The sequence below is a fragment of the Protopterus annectens genome, chromosome 12.part0 (genome assembly GCF_019279795.1).
Source record: "Protopterus annectens isolate FY-2018-M chromosome 12.part0, PAN1.0, whole genome shotgun sequence".
NCBI classification, from domain to species: domain Eukaryota; kingdom Metazoa; phylum Chordata; order Ceratodontiformes; family Protopteridae; genus Protopterus; species Protopterus annectens.
The window spans coordinates 795192116-795214545 of NC_056746.1; the positions used below are offsets into that span (position 1 = coordinate 795192116).

A 22430-nucleotide genomic window follows, 5' to 3' on the forward strand; every position below is an offset into this window, starting at 1 on the left:
GGTCGGAGTTTGCAGAGGAGTTTTTTGGTCCCGCTTTTGCATACAAAATGCCATCGGAGACTCCGACTACTCACTTAGCTAAAAAGCGCAAGGAAAAGGACCGACATTCACGGCCCGCGGTTTCGGCTGAAACCACGGTTAGGCCAACCGCGAATGTCTCAGTTTCGGCTGAAACCGAGCCCCCGGTTCTTCCTTCGGCCGAAAGCATGCTTCCGATAGCCGAGGCCTCACAGAGCATGGCTGAAACTGCTACTGAAATTACTGCTACAGAAGCAGGAACCCAGGATTTATCAGACACTATTCCTTTAGACATAACTACCCCTGCACGTGGGGCTGTTAGACCCCCTGCTTCCATGTCTATTAAGGCTTTTGCCAGGGCTAAGGCAGCTAAATCTTCTAAGGCCTCGCCTGCCAAAACTCCTTCACATAGGCCTACCTCTAGTTCCCAAATACTCAGCCTGGCTGAGGATCTCGTTTCTTTGATCAGAGGATCCCAACCTCACCCAGACAGGGCCTCTCAGCCCCCTCCAGACAAGAGGCCTAGGACTGAGCCCCCCGAACCTGTCTCTGCAGATTATTCCTCGGATGACTCAGACCTTTCAGACCCTCACGAAGGCCCATATTCTCCTTATGAGGATTCTGATGCAGAAGACTCCATTCCTTCTGCTTCTCCTCCTGAAGAATTTTCCTTTGGGGAAACCTTGCATGCTATTAGGGAACACTTCCAATGGCAGGGCCAGGATTTTTCAGATTCAAGGAAAAGGCTAAGGACTTTTTTACACTTAACACAGCATAGGCCTTTAGCCATTCCGCCAGTACTAACAGTTGTTGATGATGCATATAATGATGCCTGTACTGCTCCTGATTCTCTTCCTCCGGCCCCTGCCAAGCCAGACAGATATTACAGGGTCCCGGACACACACTACCATTTGTATAAGGCTCCTGTTGCAGACCCTGAAACCATTTCACAGGGCCCTAAAGGTGTGGCAGCTGCCTCTGCCAAAAACCCTCTTCCCTCTGAAAGGGAATCTAGAGCATTAGAGAGATGGGGTAAAAAGGTTTATACTTCTGCTACTCTTTCGGCCAGGGCCTTGAACTGTCAATTTCACATGATTCAGTGCCAGGAATTTTTGTTAGACCAGCTAAATAAAAAACTATCTTCTCCTGAACCTTTAGACCGCAAGTCCATTCAGGATTTGGTACATAACTCTCAGCAGGTCAGTAACCATTTCTTAAAATGTGGCTATGATGCACTGGAGGCTTCCTTTAGATCAGCTGTGACTGGAACAGTGATTCGAAGGCATGCCTGGTTAAAAGAACAATCCTTACCAGACCATATTAAGTCAAAACTCCTAGATGCTCCCATGGAGAAACAAAGTTTGTTTGGCTCCCCTGCACAGCAGGTTCTAAAAAAGGTGGAAGAAAAAGCAAAATCTGTTCAAACAGTCAAGGATTTCTTACAGGTCCAACCTCCGAGGTTTAGCAGAAATTGGCCTTCGAAGAATTGGTCCTTTCCAGACAACTCCAGAGCGCAGAGAGGCAGAAATAGACGCCCAAGAGGCAGAGGTCAATCTAGGGGTGCCTACAGGGGACGTCAGTGGCAACCTACCAACCAGAGAAGTACTGCCACAGAATCAACTACAACCACTTCCACAGGGCAGACACAATGACTTGGCTCTAGTTCCGCCTACCAGGGAACAACTGGAAGCACCCTTGGGCGGAAAACTAGCCTTATTCTCTGACAACTGGCATTACATTACAGGAGACAAATGGACTTTACAAACAATAGACAAGGGCTACAGGTTTCACTTCCATACTCTACCAAAAAAGAGAGGAATGCCAAACCTACCACCAAGCCAAAAAACAGACGCTCTAAGACAAATCAACAACTTATTAAGGATGAGAGCTATAGAAGAGGTGCCACCTATGGAACAAGACCAAGGATTTTACTCCAGGCTTTTCCTTGTACCAAGAAAAGAAAATCAATGGAGACCTATTCTAGATTTGTCCGCACTGAACACATACCTCATTGTTCCAAAATTCAAAATGCTGACCCTCCAGCAACTTCTTCCCATGCTGGGCAAGGAGTCTTGGCTGGTGACTCTAGATCTCAAGGAGGCATACCTGCACGTCCCGATACGACCAGATTGCAGAAGACACCTCAGATTTCTTGCAGGATCAGAGCATTATCAATTCTCAGCATTGCCTTTTGGCTTATCTACTGCGCCCAGAGTATTCACGAAATGCCTGGCATCAGTAATTGCTCATTGCAGACTTCAGGGAATTCAGATTTACCCATACCTGGGCGACTGCCTAATACAAGCGGACAACAAGGCAAAGTTAACAAAAGATTTGGAAAATGTCATACAACTGTTGCAAGCCTTGGGATACACAGTCAACATACAAAAGTCAATACTAGTACCATCCCAAAGGATAACATTCTTGGGTGCAGAATTAGACACATCAACTCAGATGGCTTTTCTCACAGAAGAAAAACAAAAGCAACTACCAGTCTACTTCATGACATTAACAACACAAACTCAGCTTACTGCAAGGAAAGTCCTGCAACCCCTTGGCTACATGGCATCCTGCATAATATTGGTTCTGCATGCCAGGCTGCATATGAGAAAGCTACAATGGTATCTAAGGAATGTATGGTCTCAACACAAGCACAGTCTAGAAGCCCAGATTCCAATAATTCCATGCCTGAAGCAAGAATTCCTGTGGTGGGCTCAGGCCTGTCAGTTGAACAGAGGCTTGCCTTTCCACAAACCACATCCAAGCCAAACCATCACCACAGACGCCTCAGACCTAGGATGGGGGCACACATGGTGGACAACTGTATACAAGGCCTATGGACCCAAGACCAGCTGAATCTACACATAAATCTAAAGGAGATGCTTGCAGTGAAACATGCGATCCAGGCATTCAGACCACTCCTTCAACAGGGTCATCTGCTGATAAGGACGGACAATACCACAGTCATGTGGTACATCAACAAACAGGGAGGTACACATTCATATCCTCTATGCCGGATGGTAATGGACCTGTGGAATGTGGCCCTGAACCTCAACATTCAACTTCAGGCCAGATTTGTACCAGGAAAAGAAAATTCTCTAGCAGACACCTTAAGCAGAACTACCACGGATGCTCACGAATGGATGCTGCATCCAGATATCTTCAAAGCCATAACAAAGAAATGGGGACTACCACAGATAGACCTGTTTGCCTCCCCACACAATCACCAATTGAAGAAATTCTGCACAAGAGCATACCACCCACTTGCTTGGAGGGTGGACTCCCTTTCCTTCAGCTGGAAAAACCTGACAGCATATGCATTTCCACCTCTTCCCTTAATGTACAAAGTTCTACTGAAGATCAGAGAGGATCAGCCAAGGGTAATTCTGATAGCTCCAGACTGGCCGAGGCAACATTGGTACCCGCTACTGAGAAGCATGTCTCGGACACACGCATGGCATCTACCTCTATGTCCCTTACTACTAACACAGGACGACTACAAGATCCTACATCCAAACTTGAAAACACTGCAGCTAGCTGCTTGGAATATTGCATAAAACAAAATAACCCAGGTCTATCTCAGAGGGTTAAGGACATTATCCTGGAGGCACGCAGACCCTCCACAAGGAAGACTTATTCAGCCAAGTGGAAAAGATACCTCATTTGGAGTGCAGCAAAGGGAGAAAATGTCTCATTGGCAAACATAGCACACATCCTGGAATATTTAGCAGAGCTATTCCACAATGGCCTGTCTTGCTCCTCCATTAAGATTCATGCATCAGCAATTTCAGCAGAATACAACATGGATCCTCCTGTCTTCTCTCATCCTCTACTCAGGCAGTTCTTGAGAGGAATCAAAAATGTAAAGCCTCCAAGGAAACCACCTTTACCTACATGGGATCTCAACTTTGTGCTGGAAAAGTTAACACTTCCTCCTTTTGAACCAGCAGCAACAGCAGAATTACAATTCTTGTCTTGGAAAACTGCTTTCCTGCTAGCAATTACTTCAGCAAGAAGGGTATCTGAGTTACAGGCATTAATGGCAGTACAACCCTTCCTTATCTTCCATCAGGACAGAGTCTCTCTGAGAACTAACCCTACCTTTATGCCAAAAGTGGTCTCCAGAGTATCATTGAACCAAGCGATTCATTTACCTACATTCTTCCCCAACCCACAGAACAGGGGGGAAAGACTGCTACATACCTTGGATGAGCACAGACAATTACGCTACTATCTGGACAGAACTAAGACCAGCAGAAAAACTGACCAGCTTCTGGAAGCATATGCAACAGGAATGCAAGGAAAAGCAATTTCAAAACAGACAATCTCAAAATGGATAGGAAATTGCATTCGATTTTGCTACTCTTTTCATGGAAAGACGACAACTGATAATATCAGACCTCATTCCACAAGAGCTACAGCCACCACTACAGCTTTCCTACGAGGAGTGGCTACCAAAGACATTTTAGAAGCTGCAACTTGCAGCTCCGTGCATACATTTGCCAAGCATTACAATCTTCCCTTATACTCTAGATCCCGAGCAGGTTTTGCAACTGCTGTTTTGCAAGGGATCTTAACTACACCATCTTTATCTTAGTGCCTCCTCCCCCAGTTTGGCTATGGTATTCTACCCATATGTTAGGACTGCAGATGCATCCTTGAAGGACATAGTACAGTTTTGTACCTACCATAAATGTAGATGTCCGATAGGTATGCATCTGCAGTCAGGATTACCCACCCTCCTTCCCCTCTGTGGTATTCCTAGGGTATTTACCCCTCTTTTAGCTAGCTGGGGGAATCTATTATGGTGTATTTGTTTGTATATATGTGTATATATATATATATATATATATATATATATATATATATATATATATATATATATATATATATTTTTATATTGTTTGCTCTCTACTGTTTGGAATTATTTGCATTTATCCAAATTTAGCCTTACTAGGGGGCACCTGGCATCTGGGGCAAGAAACACTGAGGAAAATGGCGTCGGCGGATGCCTTTATACCCAATAAACAACAGCTATGACGTCGGGTGAAGTGCGACATCAGCCGAGGCCAGACCCAGACTTTGGAATCCGGCCGACCGAAGGGCTGCCTGAGGCAGGACAACCCATATGTTAGGACTGCAGATGCATACCTATCGGACATCTACATTTATGGTAGGTACAAAACTGTACTTTTCATCTGCAGGTCCTCAACTGATTCAGAGAAACTTGGTAATTAGTACTCCCCCCTGTCTTTGAGCTTTTCCTAGATCTTATGGCATCCACTCTGTTATTGGTGATGTATGCTAGATTTCACATGTAAGTTCTTCAGTGGGCCTTCAGAGCTTAATACAACCAGCTGCTTATACTCTTTAGACATTCAAATCAAAATGTCCCAGAGTACTGTGTTTGCATGGTGAATTTGTGAGTCCAGTCTTTCTCCATGCAGACCCTTTCGAGCTTCCATCCCATCCCCTGGGAACTCTGATTATGGCTGTCTCTGCTATAGAGTAAGAGCGGCATTGTTTAGATAATGAGATCTGAGGTGCATGGTCAACACACAAAGTCAATCTGCATATCATTCAAGAAAAGGGAGCCTTCCTTTTCAGCTTGTAGGCAGTTCAGGACTTCCTTCATACTAGTGTGATTGCTGTCCACACAGTGTGGCAGTAGTTTGATGAATAAAGAATACCACCTTCTTGCTTTGCTATTCCATCAATTTTCCATTTCCTCCACAGGACCTGTGCTGTGTCCTGGAGAAGCTTACCCTACCAGCCTTTGAGACTGCTTGCTCTGCTGCATCCTTTTTCCTCATTATTTGGTGGAGGGAGTTTGGGAAAGGGCCTCCAGTCTTATCCTTTATTGTCTCTGACATCCATGGACAGACTAACCCTCTCGTAGAACTCGGCTGTTGTCTTCTGTCACCCTATGAGTGGTCTTCCATGTAGTGAGTAACGCAGAATCTTTTTGCACTGGGAAAATTTTTGCTGCAACTTTTGTGCCCTTGATCATCTTCAAATCTAGCGACTTCTTTTCCTATATTCCTCCCTATGGAGGATGCCACAGAAATACACTCATCTGAAAGTGGTCCTTGAGACTCCTTTACACCTTTATGCCATTTCCACTTATTCACTGGCACAAGGGTGACTTACATCAAACAGGCTATCTTTTCCTTGCGAGGCACTGGTAGAGGTGGGGGGGGGGGCTATTTAGACTCTTGTGTGCCAGCCCACCATATCTCATCTTTTAGAAAGACAATGTGTCCTTCAAGATGGCTCATTCCTTTGTGATGAAAGAGCCCACGGAAGCTAACATTAATCGGTCAGTTATTCTTCAGTTTTATTCCAATTAGCCATGGAGAATGTATACATCATTGCTTTGATCTACATAGACATCTTATATTTAATTTGGATGGAAAAGAATCCATAAGGAAGGGTTTACAGAGTTTCTTGTAATTTTCCATCATGAGATTGGGTCCCATAATATCCTGGTCAGTCCCAGCTCTTTAGCTTTCACAATACATACATTTTTTTTCATCAGAACTAGGGCAAGCATTTACTGGAATTCACAAATGCTCATTCTACTGATCAAGGGCCAGTTTGCAAGCCTTCCTTAAAAATGTATCTGTGGATGACATTTATGTGGTTGCCAAGAGGCCATGATTGAACAATTTTGCAAGACACTTCTTTTACATGTGATCTCCAGGTCTAGATCTTCCTTTGTGACCATAATTATTCTTGGCATTCTTTCATGAGAACCACCAAAGGGTCTGAGCTTTGGACTCTGTCCTATCAGTGATGGTGATGAAACTCAAAATGGCAATCTTCAAAGTTACAAAATTATCATAATGATCTGCACTGGAGGTTTCACCTCTGTTAAAATTCTTATCCTCCATCATTTCACTTTGAGTCTGACGGACCCCTTCCTTGTTTTTCTCTCCTCTTTATGTAGGCTGTCCTTGATCTGGAGAGGGAGGTCTTAGATGCAAAACATTGTGAGGAAGGGAGGGGGGTTAAGATAGACTGGAAAGTTTTAGGTGATGTCCTAAGCCCCAGCAATCTTACTTCTTCGGGTGTCAGAAATAACTGCCAGCACAGATCTATTGTTATGATAAATCCTTAATTTCATGTATTTATTCTGCCATCTCTTTCAGGGCACTGTTGAGTTTTTGTTGATTTTCAAGGTATTTCTAATTAACTTTCCAGAGGGTCCTGTCTGGCTACATCTCCTGTTGAGGTTGGGTGGTGCAGAAGGAGCAGGAGAGTCATATACTGTAAAGGGGGGTGTGCAAACCACATTGAAGTCATTGTGCCTGGGAGGCGTAACTGATACTCTAGGAATAATGAAAGAGCCTCCTCCTACTGTCTGGATGCTGTCCCTTCAGAGGTGTCCCTGTTTTCTTTCTGCATAAACCCTATGATACTGTGATGATGTCTTCGGCTTCCTAATAGCAATCACTCATTGAGTCATGGCTCATTGAATTTGCAACTTAGTTTTTCATGATCCATTTTCTTCTTCTACTGTGGGTGTTGTGGGGGACTTAACCCCCCCTACACACACACACACTAATTTAGATAAAGAAATGGCAGTCTGCACAACATAGTGGAAAATGGAGAAAATGCAGCACGTACAACTCACTTTTATGTTGAGTTGCAGCTGTCCTTTGCCCTTAGAAGATGGAGGCCCTGTTTGTGACAGAAAGGTAATAGTTTGCTTTTGGAGCATGTCTGTAGAGATGGAAGCAGTACACCAGGAAACGGCTAATTGTAATTAGAAAAAAATACATTAGTAAAAATCTTCTGTGAACACTGTTTGTAAAATAATGCCTTGTAAATGTGGTGATTCTTCTACAAATTTAGTTTAGATCTTTGCATAGTACAGGAACATATTTTTACAGGAACATATTTTAAAGAGATATGTTTTATGTATTGGGGGAAGGTAGCAAACTACAGAGTTTTTCTTTCTTTAATTTTGTAGGCAAAACGTAAGGATGGAAAAGAGCAAAGTGAAACTTCATCTCCTTTGGAAGAAGAAGCTTTCTCCTGGCCTGGTCCGAAGACACTTGTACTCCGAAGGACTTCACAGGGTTTTGGTTTTACGCTGAGACATTTCATTGTGTATCCACCAGAGTCTGTTGTACAGTCATCTCTTAAGGTAGGTTACTTAGTGTTTAGTATTTTATTGTACTTTTGTGAATATTTGCTGCATTGCTTGGATGTTCATAGGCAGGTTATATTTTATCTTGTGAGAAATGAATTCTCTCAAAAAAAGACTCCAGACTTTCTTTCCTTCTCCAGAAAGAAATTGAGCTTTAAAGTTACCAAATGTATGCTGAAATGGGTTTGTGATTGTATAAATCCTTTTGCCCTCTGAGTCTAGAGTCCACTCAGCAAGAGCCATTTTTCATAAACACATCCTTTGATGATATTTGTGCAGCATCTAAATGGTCATCGTATTTTTTTTTTTTATTGCTGCACATGACAAGCTATGTGGAATCTCTAAGGCCAAGTCATTTTTCTGAGTCTGTTATTTTGGGCATGTTTCCAGGAAAAAGCACTGAGGAGTATACTCGGGATTCCATCATACTGAATGATGAGGACAGAATTTCTAATATCAGATATAACTTTGTCATTAGCATAATGATACAGCTGTACAGGTAATTTCATCTTTATCGGCTTACCTTCCCACTTTCCTGCTGCATCAGTCTTAATAGGCCTGGAAAGTTTTATGTCTTGTGGTTATTTTTGCATACCTATAGTAATAGCTCATGCTCAGTCTTAGTGTGAGTTAATAGGGAATTGGAGAGTGTCCTGATTCACACAATATTGTGGGTAAAACAAGGGGCATTGTAGCCTTGAAAAGCTTTAAATGCCAGACTGTTCTGTCAGCGTTTGTCTGGCTGGTTGATGAAGATGGAATTGCCAGCACAAAATTATCATTGTAGTAGATACATAATTTTCATTTTCCACATCTCAACAGATGTGTATCTCAGGGTATTGGCAGTAATCGTGGCACCTTATGGCAGGATGTACATGAGCTTCCTCTCGTGGGCTTTTTATATCCATTGGTCCCAGAAATTTGATCCCATGTCCTACCATGCCAAAATTTTTAAATCTTGCAAGTCTCATCCTTAGTGGTGGCTCAACATGGCTCACTTAACACCAGGTGATTCTTTCCAGCTGCAATTTCCTCAGACATTAGTTTCCATGGATGCATCTACTGTAAAGGAAGTTACAGTGAGCACATAGTTCAAGCTATCTGATCATCTTAGGAATAGCACCTTCACATTATGCATTACAAATGAGGACAGTTCTCTTAACCCTTTTCAGGTCATCCTCCCATAGCTGAGTCATAGCTACACATTGCAACAACATGGATGTTGGGTAGTACATTAGCATGCATTAGAGAAACCCATTCTTACCTGCTTTGTCAGGAGACACTGAGAGTCTGACAGTAGGCTTTTCTTTCAGACAGTTTCCTCATAGCGGAGCACCTCATGAGAGGCCAGTCCTCTAGCAGTTAGATCCAGCTGCTGCTTTGTAATGCCACTTGAATAGTGTGTGAGTTGATCAGTCACAAATAAAAACTGATCTGTTTCTGGGGTGTAGATAGCAGTAAAACCTAATCACATCTCCTAATAGCATTACATGCATGAAATATTTTCCCCGTCCCCTCTTGGGGGACGTAGTGAATCAACCTAAGAGCATCCTCCTGCAGAGTTAGCCTCCTGTCCACCTGTATGCTCATTTTCCATTTCTGCTGAGGACCTGGTTTGTTCAGAAGCCCATATATTATAGGCAAGGCTGTTTCTGTACTGATATGGAACTCCATGTTTAGAGCAGACCTTATTCTCTGCAATTTGTGGAAAGCTAGGCGACTTCTGCAACACACAAGTGAAGCTTCATTTCTCAAGGTCTGTAAAGGGTGGTTCTGTAGAAAGTGAAAGTCCACCAGCAGATTCCTGCAAACTGCCGCCCTTCAAGTCTTGACAACAATGGGTCTAACTTCAAGAGATTATCCTTGAGTACATGGTAGCTCGGAAGCTACTGACACCTCACAGCCCACTGCAATGCTCGTATCCTGAAGACATTTAAATGACATAATGAAAACCCAAAATGTGTAGTGCACTCTGAGATTCCACCCTGTCTTATGTTTTCTTGCAAAAGGTTATACAACATCATGATTGAATTGTATCCAAGGGAAAGAATAATGTTAGAGAGCATCGAACTCCATACCCATGAATAATTTTCTGGTAGCCAGAATCATGGAGGATGGCTTCCAGACCATAGTCATTCCAGGGTTGTGCCTACAGGAAGGCTGTCTCCAAGATGTCCCTGGATGAGGTGATCAAGAGTCAGATGTCTGGGGAGGGAACACCAATAGACATTTCTCCAAGGCTCTGGCTACCTAGTGAAAACCAAACTGATGGTGTTGGGGAAAGCCAAAAATGGTCACCCTTTCCAATGTAAGTGGGACTCTCCAGAGTGAATCAGTGTCATTTCCTGTGCATACCCTAAAGAGAAATGTGTTAAAAGGCGTCTCTCGTGCCCTGTTTCATCATCCAAGCACCCAATAGGAACAGGGCCAAGATCCTCTTCAGGGTGACCACAAGGAACCAAACATGTTGGAAGAGCTGGGTAATGTCTCAATGGCCCAGAATGAGCTGGAAGTTGTCCATCCTCTTTTGGACTAGGAACAGCCAGCAGTAAGACCACCACTCTCTTATTCAACACCAAGACGGATTCTATGGTACTTTTCAGTAGCAGAATCTGGGCATGTTCCAAGAACCTAGCTAAACTGGATTACTCCACCATCAAAGTCCTTTCTGGAGGTGGAGCTGTAAACTCTAACACATTCAAGGGTGATCACATCTCGTCCGCACTAACCCCTTATGATAGTTCTTCAGATCTCAGCAGAGTTGAAGAAGCACCCACTAACACACGCAATCCCATGGTATAATCAGAATTGTGGCATCATTACTGGGAGAACTGCCAGCTTGGGTGACTTCTGCAGCACTGGAGGGCAGAACTCCCTGCGATGCACTAGGACTCTCTGTGAGCATTGTACAGGCATCTTTCCTCTACTGCAGCTTGTCAAGCCTACAAGAAAAAGGAGAAGTGATAGGATAAGGGTAATAAAAGCTCTTGATGGAGGCAAGAAGCTGCTTTCTCATAAGATCACAGGGCAGACGTAGGCTGGCTGATTAAATGGCACCCCCACCCAATCAGCATCCAGACTTTTTTTCCTGAGCTCAACCCTTGAAGGACAGTCTCAGCCATGTCATACAGTGAGGGAACATACTTGCAGATGGCATTGGACATTGGATGCTGCCAAAAAAAGTTTATATTCCTAATGTTGGAGAAGTAATATTAAACCCAGGACTCATCAGTGATCACATTAAGCATTCACAAATCATAAAAGAAAGTAGTTATTACCACTGAAGACCTATACTACTACTCAAATATTGAAATAATAAAGATATATTTAAAGAGAGATGACATTCTGAGATTAAAAGAAAAAAAATGAATGAAGTGAAATTCAGTGTTGCTACTTTTAACATAGTCTGTCCTTCCAATGTTATACCTGTGTAAAGAAGTAAAAAAAATAAAATTGATCTAATCAGCAATCCAAGTTGAAGCTGGCATGATGTTCGTAACTGAAATAAATATTCAAGACCAGAAAATGACAGATGCAATATAGAAGAAAAATTCAGATTCAATTTTATATTTGTGTACCTAAGCTAAAGGCAATACCTAAATGACAGGTCAAAATTTTAAAACCAGCAATAGTCAGGGCATCTTCAAACACCCCAGTAAGTGTCTCCAAAGGTGGACCCCTGGTAAGGGGACACTCCTGAATGAGTCAAGCAAAACCCTTGGATCTGCCAATAGTCTTAAGCGTGGAAGAGTGCAGGACACAAGCAGGCTCCTTCCTAAGGTAAGGTTGTACCAAGTTGTGCAGGTCAATATAAAGCTTAGAATCTTATAACATATATGTAACTGATTAACAGCTAGTGCAAACTGCACAGCAGCAGCATAATATGACAGCAGTGAGATGCCCAGGTAAGTAATTCAGTTGCAGAATTCTGCACCGGTTCCACACCATTAAGTTCAAAGACTGGAAGTTTTGGGTAATGGGGGATTAAAAGCAATCCAACCTAAATGAGACCAAAGCATGCACCACCACAGGAAGATCTGGTTGAAGGTACAGTAATTTAACCAACAGCAGACAGTGTGCAAACAAATGAGTAAATTCATGAATAGCTGCAGTCGTATATTTCAGCTCATTGCTGTCAGATGCCTACTCTGCAATCCATTAAATATGCAAGTGCATGCGAGCACGAGCACTCACACACTCACACTCACACACACACACACACACACACACACACACACACACACACACACACACACACACGCACACTCTCTCTCTCTCTCTCACACACACACACTCTCTCTCTCTCTCTCTCTCTCTCTCTCACACACACACACAAACTCACACTGTACACTGACTCATTACATTCAGTGTACTAACTGTGCACACTTCAGATGTCTGATATTGACTAAATTAATTAATTAATACATAACTAAATAATAGGCACTAACACATTTCAGCTAGTTGGTGTCAGGTGCTTAGTGTACCCCATTACAACCACCACACATAAGCCCATAGATGCCCCCATTATTTTATTGACTGTGTACATTTCAAATTTCTGATGATTATCAAATGAATGAATAAACATAAAACCTGGCAGTAATGTATTTGAGCTTATTGATGTCTGCAATGATCAGTTCTTAAAATTGTACAGTTAAAAATAAAAATAAAGTAACACACATAGCCAGCAGCATAATGCCACAGTTGCAGCTGTGACATGAAGAACGAAATGTCCACTGAGACCATCATTTAAAACTGTACTGTTAAAAATTACATAAATGACCACAGTAATGCATTTCATCTCACTGCTGTCAGATGCATACAGTACAGTACATTATAACTCCTTATAAATACCCACAGAGGTACGTACCAGTTAGACATTGTTTGGATGGTGTACAAATGTATGATTTTGACCAAATGAACGAATAACCACCCAGCCACAATAATATAGCTCAGCTCATTACTGTCAGATACATACAGTGCAGCCATTGAAAATTTCCCTTCACTCACACACGCAAGGGTGTTCTCAATGATTTTCAGCAACTATATTGACTATGTACAACTCAAATTTCCAACAGTGATCCATCCAACTAAATGAAAAATGAATACAAATGCATCGCCACAGTTTCACCAATCTCTGTCTCTTTTTGCACACACACAAGCAGTGTATTGATGCAGACTGGGAATGTGCTGTACAGATTAAGAGGACATCATCTTACAGTACATGGCAGCTTCTTGAGAAACATGAATAGTGCATGTAGCAAACACTTTGAGCTGATGGAGTAAAAACAGACACTGAATGCAGTATATGTGTGTGTTTGTGTGTAAAACTATAGCTATTGCTTATTTAATATATTTAATGTGCACATATTACGAATGTAATGTAAAGACTAATGCACATATATCACCACATGTGAAGTCTGTGTGAATCTCATTTGTGGCAAATTAGATAGAATTGCACTGTAGTTGAATTGCAGGAGGTGAGCCTTGTAATAATTTAGTGTTTTTCCTATTCGTGGTTATGCATCCCTGCAGTTGCTTTATATATATTTGTGGGGAACAGGAGCAGAGCCACTACATTGGGAGTGAGGGGCAAAGCCCACCATGTAAAAGGAATTATTTGAAATGCTTGTGCATGATAAGGTTGTTATTTGTAGGTAGGTTATGTTTGTAGCTGGTTTGTTTTGAGGCAGTTGGGAGTACTGAACTGGATGTAGTAGTATGTTTCTTTTCTTTGGTTCATTTATGTTGTTGTTCATAGAATGAACTTTTATTTATTTTAAAGGTGTTTAAACTTGTGTTGTACTTGGAAATGTTTGTATTTATAAAAGTTATTTTATCGTGTAGGGGTGTTTACGAACATGTGCATATGATTGAAATTATAATGCTGTTTACATTTGTTATCAGTGTGTTTAGATGATTTTTGTTTTTGATGTTATAGATTAGCTGTCATGTTATGTATATATAAATATAAATTATATTTATTTGCATACATATGTATTCATATACACATATCGACGTCTTTGGTCAAGAATGAGAGGCCAAAAAAAGGTCAGTTAGGACCAAGACCCTTGGATATATTTTTGATGTTGTTCTTGTATATTTAGAAAGTTGCTGTAACATGTTTTGCATTAGCATATATTTTTTTGAAGGGATGCAGTCTGAAACTCATATGTTTGTCATTATTTGGGAACCAGTATTTCCAAGGATTTGTCCGAAAAATAAAAATTTTACAAGGAAGAGATCAAAGATATGTGGCATAATCTGGGTTATTTCTTTGAATTCAGGGGCATTTGAGTCATGACCTGTATCGCGCACACGCACACACACACACACAAAATACCACTCAAACTCCTTAGTTCAAGAATCACAGAGCAAAGACTTTCAAGTTTGCTGCACACTGATCAACTTTGGGGAAAAAAGACACTAAGTCATCCATTTTGGTACATTTCAATTACTGGATAGTCGACTACACTGCCTGGATGTCAGCAAAGAAGACATTTGGCAAAGGCAGGAGTAGATTGGCTAGAAAAGGAGAAGAAAAAACTCTGATAGAGAAGAGCCTTGCAGTTTGGCAAAATGCAGCTCAGGATTCTGTTTTGCAATGTGCAATAACTTCCAGTAATTTAGAGAAGATAAATCAAATACACTCGAGTTTAAAATATGCGAGACACTTGTTGAAAATGTAAGGTCAAATTACAAAAGACTGGAAAGAATACAATAAGCTTTAAGTAGCTGTTTAGATGAGCTGATAAAACTGCAGAAATCAGAGGTTGAAATGAAGGAGAGAGTGACTGAATATGAGGCTTCTCAAGAACTGTTTCAAAAATAATAGAGCTAGACGACTGAGCTCACAGACAAAACTCTGACATTTTCTACTGTAACAGAGAAACTGGAAGGAACAGATTGCATTCATTTTAAGAATGCGCAAATAAGCAACTGCTGGTATATTCTACATCAGGAGGAGTATATAGTCAAGTGATAAAAGGATGGAAAGGAATAGAATAATATATTTTAGCTATTCCAGTGAGCTAACAAAACTGCAGAAATCAGAGGATGAAATGAAAGAAAGACTGAATAAAATGCTTCCCCAGAAGAACTGTTTAAAAATAGTAGTGGTAAAAAAAACAGAGCATACAGAGAAAACATGATTTTTTTTTCTCTACCAGAGACACTGGAAGGAACAGACTAGATTTATTTTATGAAAGTACAAATAAGCAATTGGGCTGGGTATTCCATTTCAGGAGGAATATATAGTCAAGTAATAAAAGGCTAGGAAAGAATAGAATAATTTTTATGTAGCTATTCCAGTGAGCTAACAAAACTGCATAAATAAGAGTATGAAATGAAATGAAAGACTGGCTGAGTAAAAGGCTTCCCCAGAAGAACTATTTCAAAAGTAGAGTTAGAAAACAGAGCTTGTAGAGAAAACATGAGATTTTTTTTTGTGCCAGAGAAACCTGAAGGAACAGACTGCATTTATATTACAAAAGTACAAATAAGCAACTGGACTGGTATTCCGGGTCTATATTATAAGAACGAAAGTCGAAAATTGCAAACGCTCTAAATCTAGAAAATGCCGGACCTCAAACTGCTATTGTGGAGGGCTGTGTCGCGCCCCCCCCCCACATACACACACACACACACACTAAATATGTATACCAACTCCGAGATTGCACTACAGTGAGGAAGGGGCAAATATTCCAATCTTCACTGTACTGCAGTCTCAGAAAAAAGCACTTTGAGGTCCAGCTTTTTCGAGATTTGGAGCGTTCACGATTTTCAACTTTCGTTCATGTAATATAGACTCGATATTCCATAGCAGAAAAGGATACACGGTGCGTATGCTCCAAATTTATTTGGCTATGAAAAGAAGTCAAGACCTTTGTTAGTAATGTTGCAGACATACCAGCAGAAAGATGTGCTTCTGACAAAATTGTGTTAGTAGAGGAAAAGTATTAAAATTTGTGAGCATCCAAGTGTTTGTGGAAAATGATTATTCACTGTACGCCAGGCAGAAGGGAAGCATGTTTATCCTTGCAGTCAGGGGATGTTGAGAGGCAGGTGTGTGATTCAGGTTGCTGTATCCAGCTGTTTTTAGAATATTTTTCCCCTGGAGGACCAAAGACTTTTTGGAATGCCAGACAGGTTAAGGATGAATTTAAAAAGTTTATCCAGCAGAGTGAGCCAGCAAGCAAAAGGTGACTTTGCTTCTCATTCTTCTGACAGTAGCAAAGCCCATAGACAGAACTTGCCAGTGATAGCTTTTCCGTTGTTCCAAAGGAAAATGAGAAATGACTGAGCGTCAGAAAAAAGCCCAGGAGCTGACTAGAGAAGTCAGGAGTACCTTCACTGAACAAGGGAGTGGTGTTGAGTGGTCAAGATTGGTAGGAAGAAGACCAGCAATAATGTTAAAGTAGGGAAATAATGGAAGACTTGTAAAGTGACCTTTCTATAAGATGCCGTTTTGGACATGAGAGCAGTGCTTTTGCAAGAAGCTTTTAGTAAAGTTGGGAAGTTTATTATTTGTTCACATTTGTTTACCGGGAAGGTCCATTGGGCCAGGAGAGCCCATTTTCAGTGCAGGCCTGGGAAGAAAAGCTCCACAAGGATTGAACAGCAAGCATAAAATGAATAACATGAAACTTAAAGCAATGCAATAGTTTACATGTAATGAGATCACTAGTTTTAGCTAACACACAGAGTATTTACAAACAGTAACATAACTGATTATTTACATTATAGTATTTGCAAACAAAGAAGGGTATGCAATGTAATCTAAACACCTGTTAATTCAGACATACTAGATTTTTACATTTATGGTGTTATACAGTTCATAGGAAAAGGCAAGGACAGATATAGCAATTTGATCATTATACTATGTTCAGGTATTCCAAGTAGGTATTGTACAGTGTTTTTGCAGAAGTGAGTGAAGGAATTCTTATATGTAGAAAATTTCAGTATTGATCTATGAAGTTCTAAATATGAGTAAGTTAGCCGATTTAGGAGGAAGTGCAAGGTTTGTATATTAGTCTATGAGCAGTTGTTAATTAGAAGTAATTGATATGGTTTGGGAGTTCAAGCCAGCCAAGTTGTTGTAGTGATGTACAGTGCTGGTCTGAGAATTTAGCATGTGTTTAGAATTTAGCAATTTTGTTACAGCATGTGTTGAGCTTGGACTTGAGAGAGGACTGCATATTAGTAAGGATAGAGGCACCGTACAACAGAGATGATAGCAGGAAGGATGTGGCAAGTGAAAGTTTTGCTTTATGGGAAATATTTGTGTCGGTAGAGCATGCCTACTTTTTGATGTGTTTGTTTGAGGTTGCTGTGAATGTGGAGGTCGAATGCAAGATTTTCATATATTATAATACCTAGCAGTTTAGTACTTGGTACAGCTTCTGTGGTGGTGGAATTTTTGGCCTGAATAGTGAAGTCATTTTTTGTTCAGGAACATAATTTCTTTAGGGGTGAATATTAGGAGTTTTGTTTTATTGGGGTTTAGAGCGAGGTGGTTGTTGGACATCCAAGACTCCATGGATGTGAAGGCATCTTGGGTAAGTTTTTGAAGTTCTGATAAGGACTTGGCAGTACAGATGATAGTAGAATCATCTGCGTATCGGATGATGGTACTTTGAGTAAGAGTAGTGTGATGTTCGATGAATATGTTAAATAACAAGGGGCCCAGAATGGTTCCTTGGGAATGCATGTGGTTGTGTTAAGAAATGGTGAGAAGGAATATTGCCATTTGGTAGATTGTTGCCTGTTTGAGAAATGGCTTGAAAACCAGGTTAATGTGGAGGGTGAAATGCCTAAGTTAGAGAGTCTGGTGAGAAGAAGTGAGTGGGAAATAGTATCAAAGGCTTTACAGAGATCAAGAAAGAGTGCAGAGACAATGTTGCCAGTGTCACGGGCCTGGTTTACTGTGTCCATAAAGGAAATGTGAGTTGTGGTAGTACTGTGTCCAGGCCTGAAGCCGTGCTGGGTGGGAGAGAGGATTTGATTTTGAACTAGGTACTTTAGAAGCTGATGCTACCGATACATTTTTCTAAAATTTTAGGGATGGGAGAGAGAATTGTAATGGGTCGGAAGTTGGAGATGTCGCAGTTTTTACCACCTTTGTGTAGAGGAAGAATGTATGCTTTCTTCCAGATTTGTGGTACTTGGGACTCCTGAATTTATCTGTTAAGTATGTTAATGGGGTAGGCACTGGAGCTTGCAGATATCTTTAGGAATTCAGCAGGTAGGTTGTCAGGTGCATTAGTACAAGGTTTGAGCTTATGCAGGAGTTTTCTTATAGTGGATGTTGGTATGGGTGAGATGGAGAAGCTAGGTTCAGATGTATTTGAAGAGCATGGCAGTGTTGGATCTGTTGTGTTGGTGTCAGTTTGTGGGGTGATGGAAGTGAGCTTGTCTATGGTGTCAATAAAATATGAGTTGAGTGTGATGCATTTTCAGTGGGAGTGTTGTGTGGGTTGAGACGGGGATTATTCCTTGAACCTGAGTAGAGTTGAGAATTGATTGCACTCCCAAAATTTCTTTGGATTTTGTTTATGTTGGTTTTGAAGAGTTTGGCAATATTCTTTTTTTTCTCCCTGATTACTAGGCGTTTAGCTTGGTTGCATAGCTGTTTATATAGAGTGAGGTCAGCAGGATTTTTATTTTTTAGCCATGATTTCCATGCCTTATCCCTTGAGGTCATACTTTGCTTTGTGGATTTGTTAAGCCAGGTGGCATGGTTACTTTTAACTCTCTTTTGATGGAGTGGGGCTATGCTGCTTAATATTCTAAGGAAAGCTAAGTTAAAGAATTCTACAGCTTCATCGAGGGAAGAGGTTTTAAACCTTCCCAGTTAATAGTAGGATTGCATTGAAAGTGGTAGGGCAGAAGTGGATCCATTGATTATTCATACTGATGGTTACTTGGTGATTGTGTGATTTTCCGAATTATATAGGCAGGTAAGTGATTGCTAATATTATTTGGTAGGGTGTCTGAGGAGGGGATTTTATGAGGATCAGAAAACAAAATCCAGTCCAGGACTGAGTCTTTGTTGTTGTTATTACAAGGTCTGGTTATATTTGAGATGAGTTGTGAGTAGTTATACAGTTTAATGTTGGTAGTAGGGTCCTGGTTGGAGATATCGAGCCAGTTTATATTGACATCTCCTAGGATAATTGTTTTATTGCTGATGTTACTGGATGTCCAGGCTAGAATATCTTCTAGGATAGGAATATTATTGCCTGGGGGGGATGTATAAGACTATAGTGCAGAGGCTCTTACAGTTGTTCCGTTTTGTAAAGGCTACTAATTCTTCAGCTGAGGAGAATTGTGGGGCTGGTTTGGTGAATGGTACTACAGTGAAGTTATTTGGGTACAGTAAGGCAATGCCTTCACTCTTTTTATGTAATCTATCTGATCTAAGGCAGGCATAGCCAGGGGGAAGGGAGTCTATGTCTTCGATGTTAGGTTTGAGCCATGTCTCTGTGATAGCAGTAAAGCCAGGATTGTTTTGAATTAACCAGGCATGTAGCAGTAGGATTTCTTAAGCTTTGAATGTTTAGAGTTGTGAAGTTCAGGGTTTTTATTGGATTTAGAGGACTTGTATGTGCTGGGGGAAGGACCTGGGTTTGGATGTATATATCACCGCATTGAGTTAAGTTAGTGCCAGTTGGGAGAGCTAGGGGTTGTTGATTCCTTCTGTTTTTGAAGTAGAAGTCTAAAGTGACATTTGTGTTCTTGTGGGGGGAAAGAGAATTCTTAATTTAGTTTATGAGAACAAGTTTGTAACGTATAGGCAGGGAGATGTATTTGAAAAACTGGGGAGGGTTTGAGTATGAATGGCTGTAATTGAGCTGGGTTTGTAGGCTATAAGAGTTATTTGACTAGATGTTAGTTGTAGTAAGAAATAGAGGGTTAGAAAGAAAGTGAAGAGAATAGTATGTAACATAGACATTACGGGAGGGGAGTTTAGTGTTTAAGAATGTGAGAGGTGTAGCGATATCAGTGTATTAGCTGTGCAAGTAGGTTGACTAGAGGAATTTAGTTGCATGTCAGAATGCTAGAGGATGTGAGGGTACTAGTGTATTAGCTGTTGAAGTAAGTTGACTAGAAGTATGTGGTTGGTAGATCTGACACTTGGTTTTAGGGAAAGGATGGGGGAGAAAGAGGGTGAGTGTAATATGATTGGAAAAGTGGAGAGGATAATAGATAGTTGGAAAGTAGTGGGAAGAATTTGGAGGGCTTTGTATTGTGATATTGTGTGAGGAAATGATTGGAAGTGTTGGATTGATAATTTAGTGTGATTGGGTGGAGGGATCGTATAGGTGGAGCAAGGTGAAGTATAAAGGAAATTGATGGGGTGGGTGGGAATGGGGGTAGAGTAGAGGAGTGGAGTGAGCCCGAGTGCAGTGTGGGTGAGCATAGCGGGCTACACCTGGATGTTCGAGAATGCCTACAAAAACAATTTCAGAAAGTGGCAAGAGAGTAGGACAAATGCACAGCAGGAAACAGGGAAAGAAAGAAAGAATGCCACCTGACTGCAGTGTTCTGATGGAATAAAATAAAAGCAAACTGTGGAGGAGGGAGAGACCAAGTACTGGAAGTGTTTATTATCTGAATGTGGATAGATCAAAAAGGCCGATTGTGGGGAATTAAGAAGCAGAAAGGAGCTTTTGAAGGTAAAGGGTAAGTAAGTGTAGAGGAACAGCTAGGTAGGACAGTAAGGGCAGGGATGGCAGAAAGTCAACAAGGTGATGTGCAAGTAGCCTCACAGTAAACTATTACATAGTCTAGAGTGAAATCACCATAACATACTTAGCCTTGTAAAACAGTCAGTAAAAAAACAACTGCAGCTGTGTATACCACAGAACAAGTAGGAGTTCCAGCCTTATTAAGAACAGTGAAAAATTGATAGGATAATTTCCAGGCCAGTAATCCTGAAAGACAATAAAAGTGTAAAAAATGGTTAGGTAAGGAATAGAAGTTGTGTAGGTAGGTTAGAATGGAAGGTTGAGGAAGGATAAGGATGTGAAAGATGGAGCTGGACAAAGGCTTGTAGTCTAAGTGTGTATGTGGGGGGGGGGTTGTGGTAGAGAGCCTAAGTGAGTGTAAGCATGCAAGTATGGGGGAGGACCTGGGTATTTGGGAATGTGTTGGAGAACAATACTATTGTAGAGGGCTAGTGTGTGAGCAGAAGTAGATAATCCAGCAGTTCAAACAGTTTAAGCAGGTGTAATGCATTTGACAATTTATAATAACATTGGTAAAAAACGTTCAGTTTTTATTTTCAGTTATTGTTTGTTGACTGTTATTTATTGACTATTGTTTGTTATTAATCATTATGTATTTATTTATTGACTGTTAAATGTGTGGAAGGTCTCTAAAGCATAGTTTTCCATTTGTCATAAATGTTTAGATGGACAAGAAAGGGACTGAAAATGTAACTGGTAGACTTAATGCGTGCATGGTTTATACTATAACAAGATAAAGGTGCAATGTAAACAATCTAATGCTGTGATATTGGGCTGCTGCGTGAAGATCATATTAATTTTGTATTAAAATATAGTAATTGTCCCTGTTTTTATAGAGGTGGAAGTAATGTTATCTTATGCTGTAAAGACGTTTTTGTTTCTCTGAGAGAGGTTATAAAATCAGTATCGGCATTGACCCCTTTTTCCCATTTTTGTATATGGGGTTAGGGTGTCACATTAGCAATGACTATCACCTAAAGGCAGTGTTCACACCACCAGTTGGCTAGCCCTGCCACAGTCCTGAGATATTTCTGTATACCTCTTGAAAACCTGTGAAAATAGCTGGTGGTATTTCTTACTAAAGTCATGAAAGTGGTAATTTTCCAGCATTTAAAAGCTGTTTTTTTGCATAAGTTAAACCTCATATTTTTTTTCTATCAACACATAGCAGCTGGAGACTGTGAGACTACAGTTGCAGACAGTTAATCAAGAAATGACTGAAGAATGTACACCAAGGCATTGAATAAAATCATTAATAGTACTTGAAGGGGAACTGGCAAAAAGTTCAATGAATATAAAAGAGCATTTGATATTGAGAGAGTAAATGATTTTGCAGGTAGTTCCAGCACTGTCAGCCTTAATACTTAAATGAATAAATTGTTCATTATTATATTTAATATACAAGGGTAGCCAGTGTACTTTTCTTACAGCTGAAAATCAGTTAACTGAGGGCTTGCAAGCTGTTTTTCATGTCTGGGAGGAAATAGAAATAGGACAAAGACAGATGCATC

The 22430-nt window shown here is 40.8% G+C and overlaps 1 protein-coding gene across 4 annotated transcripts in view; it reads left to right on the forward strand.

Moving 5' to 3' along the window:
- ARHGAP21 (Rho GTPase activating protein 21) overlaps positions 1-22430 on the forward strand; it is a 2418417-nt gene that overhangs the window by 404931 nt on the left and 1991056 nt on the right. For all 4 annotated transcript variants that reach the window (XM_044089838.1, XM_044089836.1, XM_044089837.1 and 1 more), the window contains exon 2: positions 7994-8170. In XM_044089838.1, the coding sequence (XP_043945773.1) occupies positions 7994-8170 (177 nt within the window). The remainder of the gene's footprint in view (positions 1-7993; positions 8171-22430) is intronic.